At 38.5% G+C, this 26,040-nt stretch overlaps 1 protein-coding gene and 1 long non-coding RNA gene across 3 annotated transcripts in view; one reads left to right on the top strand and one right to left on the bottom strand.

Moving 5' to 3' along the window:
• dnmbp (dynamin binding protein) overlaps positions 1-16,416 on the bottom strand; it is a 51,647-nt gene extending 35,231 nt beyond the window's left edge. For both annotated transcript variants that reach the window (XM_028567500.1, XM_028567501.1), the window contains exons 1-3: positions 16,059-16,416; positions 1,764-1,918; positions 372-494 (exon numbers count right to left, since the gene is read on the bottom strand). In XM_028567500.1, coding sequence (XP_028423301.1) covers positions 372-494; positions 1,764-1,908 — 268 coding nt within the window. In that variant the 5' untranslated portion in view covers positions 1,909-1,918; positions 16,059-16,416. The remainder of the gene's footprint in view (positions 1-371; positions 495-1,763; positions 1,919-16,058) is intronic.
• An 8,992-nt stretch (positions 16,417-25,408) lies between these two features.
• On the top strand, positions 25,409-25,977 carry LOC114548659 (uncharacterized). Its single transcript, XR_003691381.1, has 2 exons — positions 25,409-25,635; positions 25,723-25,977. It is a non-coding gene; the product is annotated as an uncharacterized LOC114548659 (long non-coding RNA).
• Positions 25,978-26,040: the final 63 nt, after the last annotated feature.

Raw genomic sequence — 26,040 nt, 5'->3', positions numbered from 1 at the left:
GGCAACATTCAAGTGTGTGGGTCCCAGTTTGTGGCAGTGGGGACAACAGGTCACAATGTCCAACACAACACAACTACACTGCAACACAAAAACAATTTACCTGAGCACAGAGACATCAACGTTAGCATAGTAGCGTTAAGCTAAGTGAGAAAACATGACCCATTAGAGTTAACAGTAGTACTACTTAAAACAGTATCCAGTATCCTGTGCAAAACATCTACAGTACTTACAAATAACAGATAACAAAGCCTATGTGTACTCTGATAAAAGTCTGTTTTATGACTAGGAATCATAAAGACAAGGAGTGATTCATACTTTAAGGTTTATTCTAAAAGTCATCATTGTCTGTATGCCATTCAGTATGTCCTTACCTCTCTTTAGGGACAGGTTGCCCGGCTCTGCTGAGCTGAAATCATTGATGCACACATAGAGTCTGTCTCCAGGCTTGGTGCTGGGGATGGTAATCTCTTCCACAAAGGTGCTGGGGAACTGACCTGAAGACAGGGGGCAGAGAGAGGAACACAACTGAATGACCACAGTGAACACAATGAAAACCATCTCCTACATGTGCCTAATACTTTACACTACTACACTTTATACTACGGTTTCCTCAAGACAATGACACAATTGTAACTTCCTGAATTCAGATGTGTCTAATATTCAGATATGTTCACATACATGTGATCTGGATGCAGTATCTTCATCCTAGTTTCTTAATTTGCAGATAGTATCAGCATAGGGATAAAGTGTAATTGTTATAACAACTACATACAATTTCATTATATTAACATTGACTGTAGTTTGCTATTGAAATCTATCTGAAAATATTTATTTGTGTACAAAACCAATACCAGGACCAATTCAAGTACTACTTTGTAATACAATCCCCAACTTATATTAGAAATAAAAAAAAAATTGTAGAGAAAAAATCTAAGCCAAAAGCGTTCTCTTTGTTGGGGGTTTTGCAACAGATTCAAATATTTGGAGAATGCCAGCAGATCAAGAACAGCTGGATTCAATGAAAAAAAAACATGGTATTTGAATAAAGCACTTCACATCAGAATATGTATTTTTCCCTGTCACACAAGGCAGCTTTCATCTTTCCAGGAAAGTCATATTATAAATGTATTGTTTTGTCAGGCGCGTTCAGCCCACATTGACTTCCTCTCTGCGGGAATCCCCTTACTCGTCTTAAGTGTACTTCAACTCTTGGAAAACTTTAAGTGGACTTTTGTGAGTAAAGCCCTTCAATGGCAGAGAAAGCGAGGAAACAGTGACACATACTTCTCATCTTGCCCAGAATGCATTGTAATCCTATACCGTCTCTGCAAAATGTTCAATTGAACATCAAGAGATAAGTGAAACTAACTATTTAATGTTTAAGAACTTAATTATGAAAGTGAGATCTGCAATATTAAGTAGCAATATTGATTATTCTCAATTATCAGATGTGATCAAGGGCAAAAGTGTTTCATTTTGAATCCCCTGTCCCCTCATTCTACAAATGGCGAAAAACTGAAGTAGGGCATGTCAAACAATTAGAATTAGAAGCATCACACATGTACACTTCAACGCTAAAATGAAAGAGCAATAAGTCACCTACAGTTTCCCATATGGCATGTTTTTATATTCAGTAAGCTACAGTGTGTTTCTCTGTGTAGTTTTTCTACTAGTCTAAAGTTATTTTTGGTAAATAGAGTGCACATATGAAATATTTAACCATATAGATTTATTTAAAGTTATAATGACCCCTGACACTTTACCTGTGACGCCATCTTTGTTACCCAGCAACCAGAACTCATCCACGACATTAAGCACCTCGATAACATCCCCGGTGAAGAGTGGCAGCTCCTCTGAGACGCTGGGGAGAAACTCAAACACAGCTCGCACCACCGATCCTGCTTCCATTACTCATAACCTGAAGAGGTAAAAAAAAAAAAAAAAAGAGAGAGACAGAGAGATTAAGAGATCATTCTTACACTGTTTTATATAAAAATAATAATAATTAAAAAATATATATACTAGTAAAATATATAACATTAACAACTAAATGTGCAAAACTTTAATAAGACAATGTCAAGATGCAGAAGACATTTTCACGAGGGAATTTGTTTCCGTTTTCTGAACAAGGCACACTGGTGCCATTCAAAATCCTGGTCATAAAATGCCTCACAGTGAGATTGAGTTTTCGTGAAACAACACCAAATGAGAGGGAGAGTGAGAGCGTGAGAAACCTGCAATAAAAAAGGAGACAGAAAAGCAAAAGAGAGAGCTGTACTTAAGAAGGCTGAAGGACATTCCTTAACACTCTTCTGTCCCTTCTCCTGTTTCTCTGCTTTCTTATGAGTAAACAAGGGTTACGGCTGTACTACAGCTCTAATCTGGTTGACTGGCAGATGCAATACTTCACAGTAGATATTTTATAACTCACACACTCACACGCAAGTCAAGTATTTCAAACTACTGTATGTGCCTACTGTTTTCAAATTTTTTTATTGTTTTTTGTAAAATAAAAATAGGAATTCTTATGAATCGTATCTTTTTTATTGGGAATTACTTAAAATTACTAATTTTTCTTATGTGAAAGCACAGCATTTATTCTCGGATTTAATGAAATTAATGCACCACCTAAATAAATGATATCCAGACAGCTACTGGTCTTAGCTTTATTTTAAAATGAAGGACTGCATTTAAAAGGTGTTTCCTGCATTACAATGAGTAGTTCAAATCTATACCATTTACCAACTCCTGCTCTTCTAAAATGAGCATCCAGCTCCCCCAATCATGTTTAAATCCACCTAACAATACTTTGGGAAACAGATAATGCAAAAAAATAAAAATGTCCATACAAAATAAAAGTATGTTATGTGTGTGAGGCAAAGCTCTATAAACCAACTGCTTTCATCCCTTTTAGTCACATAACACTTAGGAAAAACTATTCAAATATGTGCTCAGTGGCTGATTACTTCAATTAGCAGCACAATAAGTGAACACACACAAAACAACACAAAATTGCATTCAATAAGTATTCTACCAGCCCTTGTGTATTATTATCTGAAGACAGTCTAACCACAGGTGGCGATAGACACACTGAAAGAGACGGGAAATGAGAGTAGAGGGCTGTAGTTTGCCACAGTCAATGGGGCCTCTGTTTAGTGGGCCGATGGCGCCACGGGGGGAGAGGAACAGGACTCTAGTTCAGTTCAGTGCCACTGTCACTGGGGAGAGTGCGGGTCGGGTTGTCCTGCATGTGGTTGTGGCAGTAGATAAAGGGAGCAGATGCCCAGTGTTTACAGAAGAAAGAGTGAGTGTGTGTGTGTGTGTGTGTGTGTGTGTGTGTGTGTGTGTGTGTGTGCGTGTGCGTGTGTGTGTTTTAGTGAAGGTTAAGCAGTACTGTTTTGCTAAACAAAAGCAGTAGGTGCTCACAGTGAAGTAGGTTGTGAACTCAACACCACATAGTGTTAAAGGCACAGTGAAACCCAAGGCGAGGCATTAACTAATGCAAGCCAAAGGCAGGTGTGCAAGTAGAGGCGGAAAAAAAAAACACAGCAGGCAATGAGCACAGACAGGCTGTGTATCCATTTAGTGAATGCAACATAAGCCGAATTGTTTTTGTTAATTTTTATGTCATGTTATGTTATTTAACCATCCTTAAAGAATACCATGTGATGGCTTCTTAATAATGTCCTTTCTCTTTGGGATAGAGCACACTGTAACTCATCTGTCTGTTTTTCCTCAGTTCAAATGAAACAATAGCTGCCTGTCAGACACCAAGGCAAATGTCCGGACATGCACACAGGTGAATCACATATCCCCCATCTTTAAGGAATGGTCTCCATGAACCAGTGAGCGATAATGATCTCATAGTCGTATCTGTTGTGTCAGAATTTTTGAAAGTAGTTCCTGTAAACCGATATGCGTTTTAGAAATAAAGGTCTGGACAGAATGCCTGAACTTGTGTGTTTGGCAGGCTAAAAGTAAATCAAGATAACTTTCCTGGGGTCTGTTTCAGAAAGCAGGTTTAGTGAAAATGAGACCATAATAAAACTTTTTTTTCTCAAAACATGGCATTTCCTTTTGTCGACGATCCCATTGATGAAGAAGTTGTATTACTTCTCAGGGAGTTAAACATACGTCGGGAGATGATATTGAGACATATAGATGCATTTTACTAGCCTATCTATTTGAGCGGTATCGTTTTTCTTCCCAGTCTATCAGTTATGTAGCCTACATAACCTTATGTCACTAACATCACTCATCGTGGACATGCTCCCAGCACACTTTGTGTCACATTACTTTTTTTGCAAACAGCAGTTTTCTTTAGAACATTGGTGATGCGGAGCATATTAGTAAAGCCACTGTAGCAAAGCACTGAAGAGTGTGACTCGATTGCTCTGAAACGTGTTTTAAACGTTAAAAAGGAGTTCCACAGTATTGCAGGTGAATGATGTAAACCCTTTGAAATAAAAGATTATGAATTATAATTCCGCTAATGATGGTGCTGCAGCCTCAGAATGGGATTAGTAGGCCTAGGACTTTTACTCGCGTAGGATTGCACCTAAATGAAATAGATTATAGGTTCAATACTATTTCACCGGTAATATTATACTTCTGATTAAATATGATATTAATACACTATATTGGAAATTACGCATTTACTCCAGCAGCAATTTTCTCCCACGCAAATTCTCTCTCTTTTGCAGCAGCCACTGTGCTGCTTTTTTAACTAAATCTATGTTCAAACTCGCTGTATGTGGCATGAGTATTTCCACCGACCAGTTTGTTTGTGGTTGTTACCATGGTGAATTGTACTACCATGGCTCCATTCACGCTGCCTTTTTATAGTGGTAGTGCACGTGCTTAACTCTGAGTGAACCTACTCTGAGTTGATTGAACCAACTCAAATCAGCTGTTCTGGAACCAAAAACTCAGTTTCCCATCTCAGAGTTTGTTTAACCTCCTTCCTGAAACGGGCCCCCGTGTCCCCTGGACACCGAACAAGACTGTGCTGTCCTTTTGATAGCCAATCACAAATAAAAGAACATTGCTCACACAAACAGAGCACATTTGTGTGATTGTGGAGAGGATTTCTTCTCGGTGTGTCAGGTCAGGCAAATAAAGTCTTACTCTATAACCTTGTACACTGAGGAAGGATTCTGTCAGAAAATGTTGTGCCATAAATAAAAGCCTGCAGCATGAGCATGACAGGAAGTCACACCATACATAGAGACATTCGCAGCACAAATGCATTACAAACCAGACCAACAATAAATTTAAGTAGTTACAGCTATAAAATTAGAGAAGTGTGTCTTGGCTTAATATGACTAACCAGTGAAACAAAACAGTATGCTGTTTTTAACTGCATGGTTGAACACTTGCAATTCACAGTGCGTTTCAGAAGCAAATGCCTGCACATATGGGCAGTGTGCAGATCGTTGTTATGATCAATTTAAATGAATTAAACCATGATTTAAATAACTAGTTCCTGATATTGGATGCCAGTGGTATGGTTAAGTTTCTTACAACTCCACTGCTGTGTGCAGAATAGAGAAACTAAAGCTTGTAATTGCTTTCTGTCTTTATTTAAAATGTTGAATATTTTCTAAGATATATTTTGTCTTCCTGTGTGGTGTGATAACACGGTTTGTGACATCCATACTTTTAAAGTAAAAATGTTTATTATTTCAACTAATGCCTCAAAATGAATGTGGTAAAAATCAACAGTACATGTATCAAATTCCCCACTTTCCACCACTTGACTCTGCATCTAGTCCACTCCAGCCTGCCGCCACAGCTGAGCTTACAACCAACACCCAGAAAACCTCTTTGCACCCCTGATGGCAGTGCCAGGACCTGTGAAGAGTATCTGGGCTGCTGCAGCTTTCTTCAACTTAATCCTTAGATCTGCATCCAGCCAGACAAGCTCCTTACTGTTATTTATGGGTGTGTCTGTGTCAGTGGCCCGTGTGCTTGGTGACTTTTACACCCTGCTCTGGCAAATGACAACACAAGCTGCCTGATGGAAACACCTTTTCCATTCATACTGCGGTCCCGTACCGTAGTTAAACATGGTCCAATTAAAATTTTACACAGGACAGCTGACACAAAAAAATAAGCTCATATTTTATAAGTTTGACACAGTAAATGCAATAAAGTGCTAAATCAATCTAGTTCCCTTAATAAAAACTACTAGGCTACACACAAAATATGGTGATCATGATAAATATTGCACCGCTAAACTTAATCAGCATGTTAGCATAGCTGACATTAGCATTAAGCTCAAAGCGTCACTGTAAAACAGCCTCACAGAGCTGCTAGCATGGCTGTAGACTCTTCATGTTATATTATACATATTTAATATCAGCATATGTAATTTGTTAATATCATGCAATGGGTCATTTAGGTGCACTGCTGCCTTTAGGATCAGCGTGGCACAATGTTAAGATTCAGCGTGAAATCAGATTGATGAAATCTAGTTTCATGTCTGAACATCACTGTAAGGCCCAGCTCTACTTCAGACATGTCTCAACCTACTTAACTAAGGCCAAGAGTGATTAGTTGCAATTTATATCCAGCTAAGTCTCATTCATTCTACTCCCTGTAGGCCAATTACACATTTCCACTGCACAAACTAAATTAAGTAGCAGCAAGCATTAATCAGGGATCATCTTGCCGATGTATAAAAAAAAAAAAAACTGCCAAAATTGATTTTTAAAATACAAAAAAAAAAGTACATAAATAAGCCTCTTCATCTTCCTCTCGTTGTATCCTCAGACTGTGCATGTACCAGTGTGCGAGTGGCTCATTCTGACTCACAACGGCACCAGCTGACCACCATTTTGTTTAGATTTGGAGAAAAAAAAAGAGAATTGGGGAAAAAAGGGATCACGTCAGGAGTAGCATACAAGTCTGGAGGAAATGGTTCAACCTTGTTGGTAGTGTACCAGTGCCAGATTGAACCAGATTACGGTCCTTCCATCAATGGAAGACATCAATAATCGTTGTTAATTTCTTACCCACCACTGCAGGGCAAGCCTAGAAAAAGTACAAGGGGCATTTAACACACTACAACATCCTAACAAGACATTAACAGGTGTCTCTCTTCTGTTAGGATTTATGAGGTGTTGATAAGCAATGGGACTCTGATTGTGAATCAGTATCCTGGAACAAAGTACTCCTGACTTCAGAGAAAAGTATTTTAACAGCAGAGAACAGTAAGGAAAAAAACAAGACAGCATTCTGCATCTTCAAATATTGTTCACCAGGGAGGAATAATAGTTTGGTTGTTGTTATGATTAAATACCAGACCAGAGGATAGTGAGAAGGTTTTTTTGAGGAGAGAGGGTGAATGGGTTACTGAGACTAGTGTGTGCAACTTGGCACTGTCCTGGAGAAAGTAACAGCATTATGACAGGCCGCTGACACACACACACACACACACACACACACACACACACACACACACACGACAGCTGACCAAAGCACAGACTGTCTGACCTGAGACATGGCCCTTGAAACTTCATCACCCTTTACTAAGTTCCATGTGCGTTTGCCGACACAACTGATCAGTTAGTATAAAGTATGATGCAATTTAAACGAGGATAAGCATGTGATGGAAGGTCTGCTGTACATTGCTAGCATTTTGCATGAGTAAGAGTTGAGAAAGGTTTCCATATTGAAAAACATCGGCCTTTTCACTCCAATTAATGCAACATCTAATTAAAAGGAAGGTAGGCACTTTATTTTTGGCATTGTTGAGCAAAAATTCCATAAAAATCTTTTAGCATATTGTATTCAAGTGGTCTGAGAGAAAACTAGACTTCTTCACCCCCTCTTAGTTTTCAGGCTTCAGAAAATCTAGCCATCACGACACTTTTGCCAATCAAAGGTCATTTCAGAGAGAGAGAGAGCGTTCCTATTGGATGTTTTGCACATGCTTTGCCCATGCGAGGTTGACGTTTCTGACTGGTTTAAAAAAAAAAAATAAACTGTGGGATGGGGGTTATGCTATTGATGTACAGACAAGATAAGTTGGTAAAGACTATGTAGACACACCTGTAGTTTAACTTATAGAAACTAATCGCAATCCAGTATCACTAAGAAAAAGTGATTACTTCTTCTTTTTTTTTATCTTTCAGCACTACATAATTATAACTAAACCTAACTGGTCCACCTTTGCTGCAAAGCATCTCAGGTTTGCCTCGGTCTCTTCAGGTACAGCAGGCTGAGTGCTGAAACACTGTGTTAGTGTGAGTACAGGGTGGAGGAGGTGGGATCTGCTGACCGTCTGTACCTTTTATTGAAAATGGTCATCTGATGCCAACAATGAAGCTGCTGCATCATTATCTGCCTGTCTGCCTCTGATGCACGACCAATGTGCCATTCATTCAGATACACTGGAGTGGCAGACTGGCACGTGCCTGTGCTGGGATCTCACACACACACACACACACACACACACACACACACACACACACACACACACACACACACACACACACACACACACACACACACACACACACACACACACACACACACACACACACACACACACACACACACACACACACACACACACACACACACACACACACACACACACACACACACACACACACACACACACACACCCTCTGGAGTGGGCTGGATGACAGCTGATGTCTTTTGATACCAATTGTTTGCTGTGCAGCAGTGTTAGTCCTCCCATCCAGAATGCTGAGTCCACTAAAACACATTCACCTCGGAACAACATCACCAAAACAGGTGACCAGCCAGTGGATGGTTCTGGATATTAAAAACTGTGGGACATCTGTTGCTTTTCTTTTGACCGTCTAGTCTTTCAGCACATGTGACAGGGGGGACGAGGAGGGGGAGAATGAGAAGGCTCTGTATGGCTGACAGTTGTCAACACAACCACCTGTTTAGAGAGTCAGTGGCAGACAGACCCCCTGCAGTATAATGACATAACCAATTTGGATAGGACTTCTGTTGTGTATTTTTTTGTATCCTTTGCAAACAATGTAATGAACCACAGCAGTAAGAAATACATGGCATAATTAGCTAAAATGATTGAGATCTGAACCAACATAAAACTTTATGCTCTGTGACTGGTAAATAATTTGTTCGTAACAGTATGCACACACAATGGAATGATTTATTTAGGCCGTTCTGCTTGCTTGGTGGTCTAATCCATACAAGTTTTGATTATATGTTTGGTCTATATAATATCAGTCTTAAAAATGTCTTAAAGCTCATGTCTTGAAATTGCTTATTTTGTCTGACCAACAGTGCACAACCCAAAGATATTCAGTTAACATCACATAGGATAAAGAAAGTAGAAAATCCTACAATTAGAAAGCTTAAACTAGGAAATGTTTGGCATTTTTGCTTCAAAAATACTTAAGTTGTGAATGGTTGCAAAATATTCTGTCAAGTGACTAATTGTGACTAATTGTTTCAGCTCTCATCCACATACTATATAACGTTCTGGGTTCAAGGCAGCCTGGGGGCCTTTGTTGCATGCCAGCCATCCCAACCTCCCAGTTTCTGCAGTTACAGTAATCTCACATTTGTATCTATCTACTAAAGGCAATCCTCCTCATAAACTCTAAATATATAAAATGTATTTAAAGTGGAGTACCACATTGTGCTCTTATGTTATTGCTCCAAACAACAAGTAAAAGGCAGGACAGTGGAGAGAGCAGTCTGGCTTTAAGTGCATTTCAACCAGATGAGGCAGCACTACGTGGCCTCAGCCAGCTGGATAAAAAGAACACATCTGGCGGAGCTGAGTCAAATGCCTACATATGCCAAAACTCTGTTGAAATATTTGGCAAAGCCGTTCCGTTCCTCTCAAACAGTAAACACATACACAGAGATGGTTGAAAGAGCACGCAGATATACAGTACTGTACACTAACATGCAAGCTCTGCATTTCAATACAAACAATCAATGTAGTGGAAACAAAGCCTATTTTGTCGCCATCAATTCAAATAGCTTACATAGAGGGATTTATTTAAAATAGCCCAAACAGAATGCTGAGATGTGTGATTAGGGTAATGTATCAGTTTGCAAATGTATTCGACCAATATTGTCTTTTCCTTATATACAGACAGAAAACACTGTTCACAAACTGCTCCAAACAGCTCTATTGTAGTCCAGCCTTTACTTCCGTGACAAACGTGCGTCCCTTTGTAACACACGTTATAATGCTCGCCTAACTGCTCGCGTGGCACGCCCTCATACTCTGCTTCTGACTGGGTGGTAGTCCTTACCTAGATACTGCGCATGTGTGACTCCCAACAAAGATGGAAAAAAAGTGAGAAGCCTCACTCTGTAGCTAAAACAGATACCTCAACACACAGGGTGAAAAGAGGAGCTGCAGCAATGTGCAGTACAACAAAAATATGGTGTTTTTTGAAAATTAAACCACATAAACCTATTCTGATATAACATCTAAATACAATTATGAACCTGAAAATGAGCGTAATATGAGCACTTTAAGACAGAGATCCTCCCTGACTGCAGCTACATAAAAAAAGTCTGTAGAAATTGCAATTCAATTTCCTTTACACATTTGATTTAATGCTCAATTAGGTTAACTGTGAAGGGAGATTACTCCTTTACTTACTTTAGCTATTATTTCTATCATACACATCAGTTATGAAATTATAACAATTTTCTTCTCACCAACTGAAATGCGAAATATAATATGATTTTAACAACTAACTGTTTAGGTAATAAGTAAGTCACCTTTCATCAGTTATTTTAAACTTTAAAATAATGTGGTTTAAACAATACAATTAAAGGAATAGTATAACATTCAAGGAACTACAGTATTGTTTCTTGCCCAGATGAGAGTGAATCTACAGCCAGCCGCTGGTTACCTTAGTCTAATTCATTTAAAAATACTACGGTTGGTTTATAAAGCACTGAATGGTTTAGGGCCAAAATACATTCCTGATCTGCTGCTTCATTAAGAACCACCCAGACCTCTCAGGTCGTCTGGGACAGCTCTGTTTTCTGTCCCCAGAGTCCGAACTAAACAGGGGGACGTAGCGTTCAGTTTTTATGCTCCACATTATGTAGAACAAACTCCCAGAAAATTGCAGATCTGCTGCAACTCTCAGTTCTTTTAAATCAAGGCTGAAGACTTTTTATTTATTTATTTATTTTTAGGTACTTGTTCATTTCTCGCACTGTAACTTTTATTTGTGTATGTCATACCGGTCTTATTTTATTTTAGCCGTATCTACATTCTCTTTAACAAATGTTTGTAATTGTTTTTAACTGCTCTTTTTGTAAAGCACTTTGAATTGCCTTGTTGCTATACAAATAAAGCTGCCTTGCCTTAGCGGAGCTGAGCATAAGGACTGGAAACAGCTCTGTCCAAAAGGTAACAAAATCAGACTACCAACACCCCTGAAACTCACCAATAAACACGTATCTTTTTACATTTGAAACATATGGCACCGTGAGAGGGATTTCGAAATACAATACCATTATAGAACAATCCCTGGCTAACAATGAGCTGAGACAGGGCAGCAAATCAGTCATTATCCACACCTCTGTACTTCCTGTCTTGTTTGCATCTTATCTGGACAAAAACTTTGATTTTAGAAACAGCAAAATGTGTTTCTACTGTCTTATTTACATCTATACTAGTTGAAATACTTCTCCTGATCATCTGTAACTTTTCTAACAGTAGAGAGAACATTGCAAGATGTGTTCCTGCTGCTCCATGAACGTAGGGGAAAACCCTGGGTCGGTCATTGGAAATAAAATACTCTTTTTTTTTTGGCTCATTCATAGCTCTAAGTCCACCTTCATATTTTATTCACTTCGCATCTTTGCAGTTTGGTGAGCACACAGGCATCCCTCAAAGGAATGTGCAATTTTTCAGACTTTCATTTCATATATTTTTTCCTTCCTTTGACTCCTTTTGTACATATTTGTTTCTCCATTTTTCTTTCTCAAGATTGCATGTGTTGAAAAAGAATGGCTTTTAAGACACACACACACACACACATATACACAAACACTGGGTGGAACTGCTTGGCTGCATAAACATTTCCACAGCGAGGAGGACAGGTCAGATGTCTGAGCTCAGAGGGCAGAGACTACGTTGTCACGGATACAGGGATCTTTTTGGATGGAGGAAGGTTTTCCCTGAGAGAACCCCAGAGGTGCCGGTGATATGCCGCCCCCTTAAAACATGGCTGAGCCCTAATAGTTTGCATATGAGCGGTTACATAACTGATCTCTCCCTTGTAATCACATCATGACATGCCTGCAGAAACAGGATCAATTTAATGGAGGGTGAAATAAGTGTGCTCGTTTCAGGGAAATCCATCCAAACACTAAATTCTCACATCTTCTTCCCAGACATTTAAACAATTCACAGTGAATTGAGGACAATGACAAGAGACTGCCAAGATGGCAAACCCTAGTCAGATTTGACTAGGATTTGATTCAACTCTTGGGACAGCTCACTGGGACTGGCCTGGAGTAATCTACGTAATACCAGCTCCATATGAATTCAGCAAGAGGCCAAAACATTGCAGTGCCGGCAAAATCTATCTTGAAATGGTCACATAGGTAACAAACAAATATGTGAGAAAACAAACTTGAATTGCTCTCAGTTTCAGATATAATTGTTCAACACGATTAAGGTTATAAGGGCGTAAAAGTTCAACAGAAGTCAATAAGGTCCATAAAAATGCAGTCCACAGAAATACTGCACAATATAAATATTACCACCATTAAATTTTTATAATATCATAAATCTGCTATTTATCTTATGTGTCATAGGTACCAAGATACTCAAGACACTCACTTTATTTGTAGAAGGATGTTAGCAAGAGCAAAGTCCAGCTTCACGTCTCAAGTCTCTGACAAGTAAACTGCCAAGTATCTCTACAGTATGTATGTTGCAGAATATCAAATATTGTACGGTGGCCAAAGGATCATTAGCTCATGGCATTTATGCGCCTTTTATGTCTATCAAAGCAATTTTCTTCTCATCTACCCAGTACCATGTTAAACCTGACAGTACAAGCTAACTAAGTGGGCAAAATACTGAGAATTGATTAAATGCTTTTCTGTTTTAGTCTGTCTTCTTATCAGTCTCTCTGTCTTCATGGCTTTTTGTCTCAGTCTGTCTAGTCCAATCTTAAGAAGCCTCACTATTTTGTCTATGAAAACAAGATAAAGTTGTGGATTCAGCTCATATATATATATATATATATATATATATATATATATATATATATATATATATATATATATATATATATATAACAAAAACTGTTCTCCATTCTCTCCAATACCCTGAATCATATGATTAACTTAGTAAGCTTAGGGCTAAAATGCAAAGTCCACGTGTCAGCGAAGCATTACTATGCTAAAATATCACAGTATATGTGATTAATTATATGCATGCTTCACTCCATTCTTTGCAGCTTCTGCTCATACCAGCACTAAACTCATCTTTCCCCTCTTTCACATCCAGTTCAAATCAAATTAATTCTCCTGCCTTTTCCTGCCTATTCAGCTAAGCAAACTTATACTGTGCTGCCAGCAAAGAGCGTAAGGAATGTCATTTTTTTAATGTCTGAGAAAAACCTCTCAGAAGTGATGGCGTATTACATAATAGGATGAAAATTAGAATTTTCCTGTTTTTACCATGCATCAAAGTTACTTTTATTAGTGCTATTTTGCTCCGCTTCACATTCTGTTCTTCTGCTGTAGCTTAGAGTGCCTTAGGTTGGTTGCAATTAATCACATCACAATGATAAATCGGTTATAATATACACAATGTCTCCCTGGATTCATGGGGACAGCTACTACATAGTGTTTGTGACATGTAACGCATGCAAACTGACACAAACATATTACGTTTCTTTGTCACCAAGTGCTGATATAGGACCCTGTTGCAAGTGTTAAATAATTCAGTGTGTGAGTGTTTATTTGCATCCCAAATCCTGACTATGCACTAAACACAAAAGCATGACAACAGAAGAGAAAAAAAAAAAAGATATCCTTGATTAAGGGGGATAGTAGGTTTGCCAGGTATGACTCAGAAGAAGGAAAAGGTAAAACACGGCCATGCACAATCCTGGTACGCATGACTGGACAAGTTAAAGTTTAACAGTGGTTGGATCCCTGCAGGCAAACAAATAAATAAAGCCTTTATGGCGGGTGCCAGTGCTAAAGCACTGTTACTCCTACTGCAGCAGAAGAGCAGAAACTAAAGTGGTGTTGGTGGAGTAAAAATACAGTTAGATGTGAATGGTTTGAAGACATGCATTCAAGGATTCAATGCATGGAATATATGGATTAAAAACGAGTATAATTAAAACATCCACTCCCTTTGTTTATGAACATGCACATGTGGAACAGAACATAACAAACATGGAGGATGATGATTACTGTAACTGAGATTCAAACAATAATGGCACAAGTGGAATCCAAGGATTTTACACTTTATAGAACAAACCAAAGCTCCATGACTAAAGCTGTGTAAATGCTGCCATGGCAAAGGCACATATGTATGTTCACATTGTGCCATAAAGAAAGAATGTGGGCATATTACGGCTCAACACACAGTACATAGATAAATGCTGAGGAAGAATAAGGGAGGCAATCTGTTAACCGACTCTGAAAATGTGCCCGTCGGGTCTCTTCTGACAGATGTAACCGCTAAAAACACTCTGCACTTATGATACTGAATGGCTTTCGCTCTTTTGACAGTGAGCATTGTGTTTGGTTGATTCCTCCTGAGATAATTATGACTATAATCTATTGTTTGCCTTTAATTATATAATTACGTTTGAAAAAGTCATCCATTCATCCATCCATCCATCTTCGTCCGCTTATCCGGTGTCGGGTCGCGGGGGGAGCAGCTCCAGCAGTCAGTGAAAAAGTCAGTACTATACAAATGTTGATGTGATTGCCATCTTTAGCAGATTACTTTTGGTCCATACTACAGTCCATTTTTGCAGCACACTCCAAGTCTGTTCCACTAAATCTGGATAGCTGACTCAGTTTAAGTCATAAACTGGACATAATTCAGCTTCAGACTTTTTGTGTCAAGTGGCTGAGTCAACTACATGACATACCTACAGACTCCTGTCAGAGCTTGAAAGTTACAGACCCTACACATAGCGTATAACATACACTATGGTTCGCTCTCTATAAAATACAATTGGTGTTATGTTTGTATCAACACTTATTCGGCCTTTATTTTAATTTTGCATCTTGTTTTGTATTACATTTGCCAAATAAAAACGAAAACAGACATTCCTGTCCGGTCATTTTATCCTTTAAGCCATAGAACACACCCCTAACTGATTGCAATAGTTATACACACTGTCGTGTCATCAAACAGAACAGAACCGACTAAAATAATAGACCAGAGCAGAACATGATAGAATAAAACAGAATGTTATAAAAGAGAAAAGAATAAAACACAACAGAGATTAGAACAGAGTAGAGCAAATAGATTAGGATATCAGTGTGCTTGTGACCAGAATATTCCCTCAGTGTGTGTGTGTGTGTGTGTGTGTGTGTGTGTGTGTGTGTGTGTGTGTGTGTGTGTGTGTGTGTGTGTGTGTGTGTGTGTGTGTGTGTGTCTTTCACATGGTGGAACAACTGACTGCAGCGGCCACAGGTGACAGACAGACAGCGGGGGGATTATTTGGTCTGCAGCACTTGTGTTCACTGCCACCATCAGTCATTCAGCTCACGTCATTAGTCAGTTAGCCTAATAGCTCTGTATTCACACTGAGACTGCCTGCACTAAGGATAAATCCTGATCAAAGTACGCCCAAACGACTGTCAGCACCTGACAATAAAAGTACAAAGCTTTTCAAATAAGTATAATAGAGGAAAATGCCGCGTTATTACTAGTACTACTAAAGTAGCGAATAGACGTAAAAGCATATCCCGGTGTTAAACTTGTATCTCTAACGTTACTCATCCATATCATGATTTTTCTAGTTCGTCTGGCGCTGTATACGAAGCAAAGGCCTTGTTTTTTGTGGTGCTTTTCTTACCTATAGAGTGTCTGAACGTCCTGTGGAAAATGTGGGATCAGGCCAGTCAGACAAGACATCCAACTTCTTCAGCCTGGTGATGTGGTGGTGTTGGCGGAGTTGCTTTTTCTCCGCGACTCAACTTTTTGGAGCGGCTACACTTCCCACAGCTTTGCAGCTCTGCACAGAGTCATTCTGCCCGGAAATAAATGCCTTCTTTTAGCGTGATGGTCAAGAAAGCATGTTGACAGTAGAAAGTGTCACGGTGGTCCTGGCTCTGTCTCGGTAGAATCAGCTGTCATCACATTAGAAACGGGAGCAGCCGTGTCGCTTTGCGCCTCTCCCCATGCCTACATACAACAACGCCACCCACTTTTTCCATAGAGACCCGTAGCTAGCTCGGCTGATGCCTGACTGAAAAGAAAAGAAAGTGGTCCAACAGTATAGGAGGACCTGACTGATTTCACTATAGCTTCAATTTAACTTAACAAAATGACAAACTGCAGGATTGTTTACCTCCACACTGTTATTTCTCAATAAAACATAGACTTGTGCAGTTACTCTATGTGGCACTGGTCCAACCAGGAATAAATGTAACTTAATTTACTCAAGTAGTATGCCGAAAAGTACAAATCTGTACTTTAAAGGGAAGTAGCCTACGTTTTACTCCGTTACGTTTATCTGACAACTAGTTTGGTTACTGTGCAAATGATCAGTGTATAAAATATGATTTTATAGAGGATTTTAGTATAGATTAAACTTCCCATTAGAATATGCAATTTAAACAGCTACAACATTAAAATGCTGCTTAAATCACTTATATTGATCAAATAATATAATATATAGTATTACATTCACAGAGGCCATTTTTACTGCAACTAATGGTTATTTGCATTATCAGTCCTTGTGCTGAAACTAACAAACTTTACTCATTTTGCTATCATATTAGACAAGGAACCTCAGAATTAAAAAGCTACTACTATACTGTAAGCCAACTTTTTCTCTCGAAAAATTACTTTAACAATGAATCGTGTATTGTAAAATTGTTGCAGATTAATTTTCTGTTGATCGATCGATTATTTCAGCTCTACTTTTGATATTTAAAGTACATATGTGTATATGATGTACTTTTACTTAAGTAACACTTGAATGTATGACTTTTACTTGTAGTTGAGTGTTTTTAGATTGTGGTATTATTACGTTTAGGATCAGAGTACTTCTTTCGTCCCTGCGAATAACAAATAAATCCTTTAAGAAACCCTCATTATAAATCAGGTTATGTGGTCAGGAGTGCATCTGTTTAATGAGTTTTAGGAACCCTTGACACAGTTGAGTGGACCTCCACAACCTGGGAGTTTATTAAAATGTTAAAATACTTAAGTGTAATATACTAACTGTCACCTAATCATGGTGTCAGTAAACTCCTATAGGATATAAGACTTTTAAATGTTTTTGAATCCCTTATGAACCAGAGTGGACCTAGAAACTGTAATTCTACGAAACAAATGTCATTATACATCTTTAAAATCAATATACAACTTTTTACTTAACCTGGGTGTCAGCAATCTCTTAAATAAATGCAAAATTGATAGTCATGTCAGCTTCAAGAGGTTAGAACAAACTAGTACAAATTATACATTTGGTAAAATGATTTCAAGGGTGTGTTTATCTTTCATTTAACAGATTGTTTACAGTGTTCTAAGAACCTGTTCATGAAAATGCGTTGCATCATGATAATCTAACATTAACCAACTTCCATAATAATGTAATCTATTGCAGGTAAATTCCACATGATGAGAAAACAACATGTCCTTTTTTGTGGCAGAGAATGTACCAAAATCCACCCAAACATTTCCTCAATTCATTAGCTCAATCCTGTGCAGGTCAGCATATGTTTGGGCTGTCCCCTCCACCCAGACCAAACACTGTTCACAGCAGTTTTAGTAAGTAACATCATCTAAGTTTGCTTTTGTTCAAATTGCTCAGCATGAAAAAATAGAAATAGGTAATGTGATGTTGAAAAGTTGAAGTTTTCTGACACCCAGTAGGCTACTCTGTTTTGTGGCCTACCAATCAAACTGCAGCTCTTTCATTTGGAATCATTAAGACAATGAAAACCTATTTTTAGACAGAGAAAATCAGAGTACTTGCATGAGGGATTATACGTTTGGTAACCCTTTTTTCAGCAATGGCCATTGTGTGTTGTGGTGTGAAACACTAAATCTAGTTTTTTTTTTGCTGTGTCTGCAGTAAATGACAGCTTCCTCATTATGTGATCTTGCATGTGCAGAACAATAGCAGGAAACAGAGTCAATTGGATGATTTTGCCTTCAAGTGTTGGCACGGAAAAGGAAAAAGATACAAGAGAGAGGTCACACAAAAACACACATGAAAACAGGCTCAGTCACAAACACACATACATTACCTGCATTCTTTAATATACAAACAGACACAAATACAGATTAGCTTCATCATAACCACACAGTGTCATGTATAACTGAAATCTGACACAAAAAAATTACTTAATTACTGCTGGTATCACTCTACAACTTTCAGGAATGTCTGAAAAGCAGACTCTTGATATTGTTTGAGGGAGTTATGTTGTTTTTATTTCCATAAAAATGTAATACAGCTAATTTTATAACACATGCCATGTCAGTGTACAACTTGTTTGTGTGTGTTAACCTATGTTACTGTAATATTCAGAACAAGACTAGAAAAAGGTTTAACTCGTTAATGGAAAGCCATCTCATCAACCTTCACAATCTTTAATGGATTAATGGCCATCTTACAAAAAACAAGGATTTCAACTTCTGAACTGAGACGGCACTGCACCTCTTCTCTTTTATAGCCTAATCGAATAAGGTTACACAGTCAATGGCAACACATGTCAGAATTCAACACTTCTGCTTTACCGTTCACAATAAAAAGCTCTACAACCTATGAATATTTCACTGAGAGGTTACCTTCCAGTGAAATATTTATAGGTTGTTATTATTGTAATGTACACTACTGGTCAAACGTTTTAGAACACCCCAATTTTTTCTTATTCTGACATCTTAGCAATGGCTTTCTTGCTGCAACTCGACCTATCAAACCTGCAGCTCGAAGTCTTCACTTTACAGTTGAAACTTGCTTATTACGACCACTATTAAGCTGTGCTTGAAGCTGTTGTCCTGTGAGCTGCCTATCACGCAAGCTGTTGACTCTCAGAAACTCTGTCTTCTGATTCTGTTGTGGCTTTGGGTCTGCCAGACCTCTTCCTGTCAGAGTTCCCCCCAGTTTCTAAGTGCCTTTTGATGGTGAAGAATACTGTACTCACTGACACCTTGACTTTCTTCGCAATTTCTCTGTAGGAAAGACCAACATTCTTAAGTGTTATGATGGTCTGTCTCTCTTCCATTGTTAATTGCCTTTTTCCCGCCATTTTTATAGCAACACACTACTTTCTGCAGTACAATACTCTGTAATGTCAAAAAATGCTCACGAGGGTATGGTACCACAGTGTGTTCCAACAATACTTTTATACAAACAGAGGAGGTTGTAAGTAATCCAGACAAATTGGAACACCTGTGGGAATTGGTAGCACCAACTTTCAAAGCTTGATCAACCTCCGTTGCTGCAGAACAGCTTTACAATGTTTACCCATTTCTTGTTCCCTGAAAAGGCCTTTTTGTAAAATTCGGAAATGTACATTATTTTTCAGTTTTGGGTAACCTTACTTTTTTTTTTTACCTCAGGCAGTTCACCACTTACCTTTGTACCATTTCAAGCTATTCATTGGACTTGAACTGCTAAGATTTCAATAACAACTAGAAAAATTGGGGTGTTCTAATCTAAAAGTATTTTATTGTGTAACTGTTACACAATAAAATACATTACAATAATAATTGTGTTTTCCACATGTGACATATCAATACATTGTCATTTAAAAAACTAACCAAGTCTTGTCTTAATGTAGCAAGATGCACACTTCTTTTTGGCATCGTAAGCATCTATTATTTCTTCCGCTTTGACTTTTTCTATAAGGTCACTCTCCACGTGTAGCAGGCTCAGTGTTGAAAAATATAATTTATGCCATTGTTGCCATATATTTTATGTAGCCTGATTATTTTTTTAGTCTACTCCCGAATCACCCATTCCCCTTTCCCGACGCCAATGTATGGCTAATAATATATCATGCTTATAAAAAAGTATTAAAATTTTGAATGAACACTCAGAATGTTTGTTCGGAATGTCTCTATGACAATAAGAGACAGATGCCGCCAGCATTAGCTACCTTAGCTCAGCCATCTGAACAACAATCATAAATAAAATAGCAATTTGGCATATTTAAACAAAATCAACAGCAATCATCAACTGTCTTACGCCTTAGGACCTTAACGAAGGTAAAGTCACAAGATATATGATCAAAATCATAAAAATAACAGTTTATATATAGGCTATATAATATATATATATATATATATATATATATATATATATATATATATATATATATATATATATATATAATAATATACATATAGCTGGGGAGCTAGCTAGCCTTAGTGACAGTTGCGTCCACTTGTTACCTAAAATGAACATCAATTCACTCAAAAAATGTAAACAAATCAACTATTATGGGTATTCTACTAACGTTAATACAAATCTGAAGGTGCTTGAGTGACATTTACCCATTAAAGAATAAATAATTCAGTAATTTGGCTGGTCTTCATAGCTTTGCTGGGGTTATTGCCAACTAGCTAAAGAACAGAACGCCAGCCCACACAGTGAGATCATGGTGCATTTGACTCAAATCAGAATATTTATTTTATTGGGGGTATCTGCAAAGATACTTAATAAATAAAGAACTTCTATTTCGGATTTTTATCAGAAACTGCTTTATTGGCCAAGTATGTGTAAACACAAGGGAATTTGAGTCTGGCTTTTTGTTGCTTTCGACACAGAAACAGACATAACGTTACGGCGATGACGCCTAGGTGTGGCAGCGTACTTACCGTAACTACGATGTACACTGGCAACGGTGTAGTCTATCCACACGTTAGAGTCACACGACAGTCTCCTTCGGTAGGTTATCTGTGGCACAATCCACTCGCCATATCCATATTTGCAGCATGGAGTATTTGGGTAGGCTTGACTGTAGGGCATCTTTTGCGAACCTTGCTTAGGCTTTTAAAGCTATAGTGCGTAGTTTCTGCCGCCCCCATGAGGAATTCTAAGTAATGACAACAAAACTGTTGGCGCGTCCACATGATACAAGCTTTCCACCACGCAGTTAGTAGCCAAGGAGCTAGTAGCTAAGGAGGACACAGGATTAAAAAAAAAACATGATGGACTAAATATATAATTATATATATACAGAATATTTGTCACTGTCCAATGAAAACCATGTATCGCCAAAATGTCAACTTTTCCTGAACTACAAAAAATAACCTTGTTTTAAGCTTACATTTCTGGATTATTCATTTTTAGAGTGCTTGTTCTGTAACTTCCAATAAATCAGTTTAGGAGATGTCTGGCACTGTGGACCACTGGTGGGCTTCATTGACGCCACATATGGCCAACTAAGTGTGCACATACACACACACGTACGCACCCATACTACTGCTGAGAACCCTCCAGATCAGTGACTCTGTATGAAATGCTGGCTTTGTCTTCTCTCACAGTGGCCACTTTCATTCAGGGCCAGTATGTGGGTCTGTTGTTGTCTTTCAGTATTTGCTGCCAGTTGATCGTCACTATAATGCTCTGTAAGCAGAGAATACATTGGCTGTCGTACAATCGTTTGTACTGTGTTTGCTCTGAGAAACATCAGCCTGTGACAGAGTGTTGGAGTAGGCAGAAAATGAAAGTTATTGTACTGATTTATTGTAGTAACTGGACTCATAGCTGAGATGATGTCAGTAAGTGAATGAGTTATGATTATTATTATGACTCAGTTTAATCGAGACAGTGCGATTGATGTTACATGACTAATTTCAGATTTCTTACAGTTCTTTCAGTTTTATATTACCAATGGCTCCTCTGACCATTACTCTGCTTAAAGTTCATTCATTCTAAAACACAAATCTATAATATTCTGCTGCTGAATTTATTATATGCTACTCTAGTTATGACTGGTAGCCGAGATTTATCACAAAAAATTAAAAGGCAAAAAATGTTTTTAATAAAGTTTGTATATTATTTAATGTATTATTGTTATTATTATTATTATTATTATTATTTGTATTATTATTATTATTATTATCTATAGCAAATGAGAAACAGCAGCACATCAGTTGTATTTGGCCTGGAAAATGCAGGTTGATTGTCTTGTGTAAATAGTTTGGGCTTAAAATGTGTTTAAACTTCATCTTAAGAATGGAAATTCCACACTATATTATTAGTGTTACTCCATGTTTGTTTGTGTCATAAACTGTGCCCAGTGAAGTGCGCTTTTTCCCTTTCCTGTTCGTCAGAGAGAGGCTATTGTTGTATTCTGTGGTGTTTGTGAATGGCACAGGAAAACAAGTTGAGAGATCTCTTGTTTAAAAGTCCCAGTCCACTCTCAACAGAGTCCAGTTTGACAGAGTCCAGCTCGATTTTAGTTTGGACTATACTTGACTTACTTATTCTCTGGGCAAGGAACCATACTGTGAAAATACAGGGTCACATGAATTTTCTGTCAAACAAGTAAAATGTATTTAAATAGCACACTTTCCAGATAAGGATAGATCAGACTAGGATTTGACAAATCAAATAACACGATTATACTACAGAAACACATTTATAAATCCAAACCAAGAGTTCCTCAATTTAGCATTGTGCATTGTTCTAACAGACGTCATCCTGTCCTTTGCTGCCACCTCCAGGAAGCTGAAGCTTAGTCTTGTTCTGTATGTATCATCTGCCTTCCCAGCTCATAACAAAGGTAGCAGTGTAGTGATAAGCAGTACACAGCAATGTTTCTTGTTACTCATGTGCGTACTTAAAAGAAGTTGTAGGACTGCACCACTAGGAAAACAGTGGGTTCTGATTAGTGTTCCCAGATCCTTGGAGGATGGAATCGGCTCAGCAGATAAAGGAAAGTGAAAATATAATCTCCATTTTTGGTTTAGTCATATGACAGTGGGCGGCTGTGGCTCAGGAGGTAGAGCGGGTTGTCCACTGATTTCAGGGTTGGTTCGATCCCCGTCTACCCGGTCCACATGTTGAAGCGTTCTTGGGCAAGACACCAGTGGTTGGCCAGCACCTTGCCTAGTAGCTTGCTGCTGTGTGAATGAGAGGCAGAATTGAACAGCCCTTTGGATAAAATTAAATTGAAATGCAGTCCAATCTACCATTTACAGTAGTGTTAATGCTCACTGGATAAAAACGTTGCTAATTGATCAATGTGACAAATCCCAACACCAACTAGTAGGTTCAGAAGGCCATTATCATCCATGGACAGTTTAAAATGTATTTCATATTTTAGCCTAATGTTACTGTCACCATGGTGACACATGAGACAATGACAACAGAACAGTGAAATTGTTAGTTCAAAATATAAAGTCAGCTGTAGAATAAAACAATCTGCAAATATTAAAATCATGGAGGTGTCCAAAAGTAGCCTACACTGGATCATGGTAAGAGGGAGACATATAATGTTTCTGCATGTTAGACTGTAAATAATCAGCTGGACTTGAAAAGAAGCACAGTGAACAAAGTAGGGCTGCAACTAACAATTCTTTTTGTATTATCAATGAATCTGATGAGTATTTTGTTGAATAATCATCTATAAAACAAAAAATGGCATTCACAATATCCTAGAACCCAAGGTGACATCATCAAATGTCTTGTTTTGTCTGACAAACCGCCCAAAACCTGCAAATATTGAATTTACAATTATGTAAAACAGCAACAAGCTGTGAATCCTTACTTTGAAGAAGCTGGAACCAGAGACTTTTTTAGCCTGAAAAGAAGGACTTTGAATAGACTTTGGTTAATCGACTAAAACGTTGCAGCGAGTACAACGACACAGGCATTTAAGTAGACCAAGTAATTGAAAGTGGGTTTGGTAAAATTAGAAAGGTTTCAGAAGCAGATGTTTGTCTGGTTGAACTGAATCAGAAAAGTTTTTCCTGAGCTGAAATTCAACTTTTTAGGAATGATCAGTTATAGGGACAGACATGTCTTGCTTCCCTCTTTGTGCAGCAGTGACATCTACTGGTCTAGGTTTGTAAAACACAGACTGAGAGGTCAGCATTAAAAACTACATTTTTCTTTTAAAACCCTACATTATTTCCAGGTCCCAGTTTTTCAAAAAAATTTAATCTGGATCAAATTGATCCGGATTTGGAAATCCCATGTTTTGCTATCCAGGATCACCTGATCCATCTTACATTTATGCCACTGTTTGAAAGGAACATTGGATTGGATCACTGTGATCCAAATACCAAATTTCAGGAATACCAAATCCTGTTTACCAGAGCCTTAAATGGAACCAACAGTGTAGCCTACTGGCTTAGCAAAGAACAACAGGTAGGCAAAATACCGGTGGCCGGTAAATTTATTTTTAAGAAACAGAAACACTGTAATAAACTGAAACATTTTACATTCCTTATTTTGTTATAATGTTAAATAACAAAACAAAAACAATACTATCCAATAGTCCAAAATCCTTTACAGGACAGATACCAGCTCTTTCCATCTCTGCCTTTAGGAGATGTATCTCCATCTGCACTTTTTTCTGCTGCAGTTGGGTAAGCTAGATTTGTTCTTTACCCAGTTCAATTTGTACTTCTGGGTTCAAAAAATCACAACTGAATCCACCCTTCTGATGGGTTCAGGATAATCCTGTTTTTTTTTTTGGTTCAAATAGATCCCAAACAGAGTTCAAAGTTTTGAAAAACCCAAAGGGCAGGTTTGATCGAGATCAAATGTAAAATCGGATTACATGCGCTCCGAATCCTTCTTTTGCTTTTGAAAAACCCATTTCCAAGATTTGATCCAATCTGTGATCCCACTGGATTACTTTTGAAAAACTGTGCCCTGATGACCAGAAGAGATCGGAAGCATCCCACCGAATAATAGAGTGAGTAAGTTTCAAACTCAGTTCCATATAACAAAAACACAGTAAAAGTCAAAGTTAAGACTTTATCAAAGCACCTTTTGTTGAAACATAAACTACAACTTTGTAATTGAATCTGTGCAAGCGTGCAGGGTGCATTACAGCTGCTAAGGTTCTGAACCAGGTTAGCTTTACATGGTGCTTATTAATGATTTTCTCAAGGATATTCTCTGCACTTCCTGTTTTTGTTAATTAGTTTTTATGTTATTCTTGTAATCTTCAGATGTCCTTTAGTCCTTATGTGTGGTGGTTGGAGTCCGGCTGGCTGTGAGTTCCTGTTTTTCTTTTCCTCATGTTTTGCTGTCAGTTTGTGTTGCCTCTGTTTCTCTCTGTGTTCCCCCCTCCCTTCCTGTCTGTGCCAGCCAGCTGATTGCGCACACCTGCTCGCCTCCTCACTACCGCTCTTCCCACCATACACACCTGCCGGCCATCAACTCCAATCAAGCCCAGTATATAAACCCCGGATTGACTCACCACCTTCGCTTGATCGTTGCTCCTGCCTACTTGGTGACACGCGTCTCAAGCTTCTGCAAATTCCCCTGAGTGTTCTTCTGCTTGTATCTTTGTAATCCGTTTTCTGTCTTTTTGTTTCAGCCATTGCCTTCCTCGTCACTCTGCCTCCAGTCAGCTGGCTCCTCCATCCAGTTCCCCCTCACGGTTTCCTGCACCAGCCTGCCTCAGCCCTCGCCTCTCCGCGCTCCAGTACTTCCCTGTCGAGTTCTCAGACCCGGTCTCCCCGTGCCTCTGTTCCCGGTTCCAGCCCCCGTGCCTGTGCTCCCCTCTCTGGCATCCACCTCCCCACTTCCCCATTCACTTTCCCACTTTTCCTAATAAAGTGATTTGTGCTGAGTCCTGCATTTGGGTCCGTTCTGTCCTAACCGTAACATTATGTCTTTTATGGGATGGATTAAG

Source organism: Perca flavescens, chromosome 21 (assembly GCF_004354835.1).
Source record: "Perca flavescens isolate YP-PL-M2 chromosome 21, PFLA_1.0, whole genome shotgun sequence".
Classification (NCBI taxonomy): Eukaryota; Metazoa; Chordata; class Actinopteri; order Perciformes; family Percidae; genus Perca; species Perca flavescens.
The sequence above is the reverse complement of the archived record's forward strand: the minus strand, read 5'-3'. Positions and strand labels throughout refer to the sequence as shown.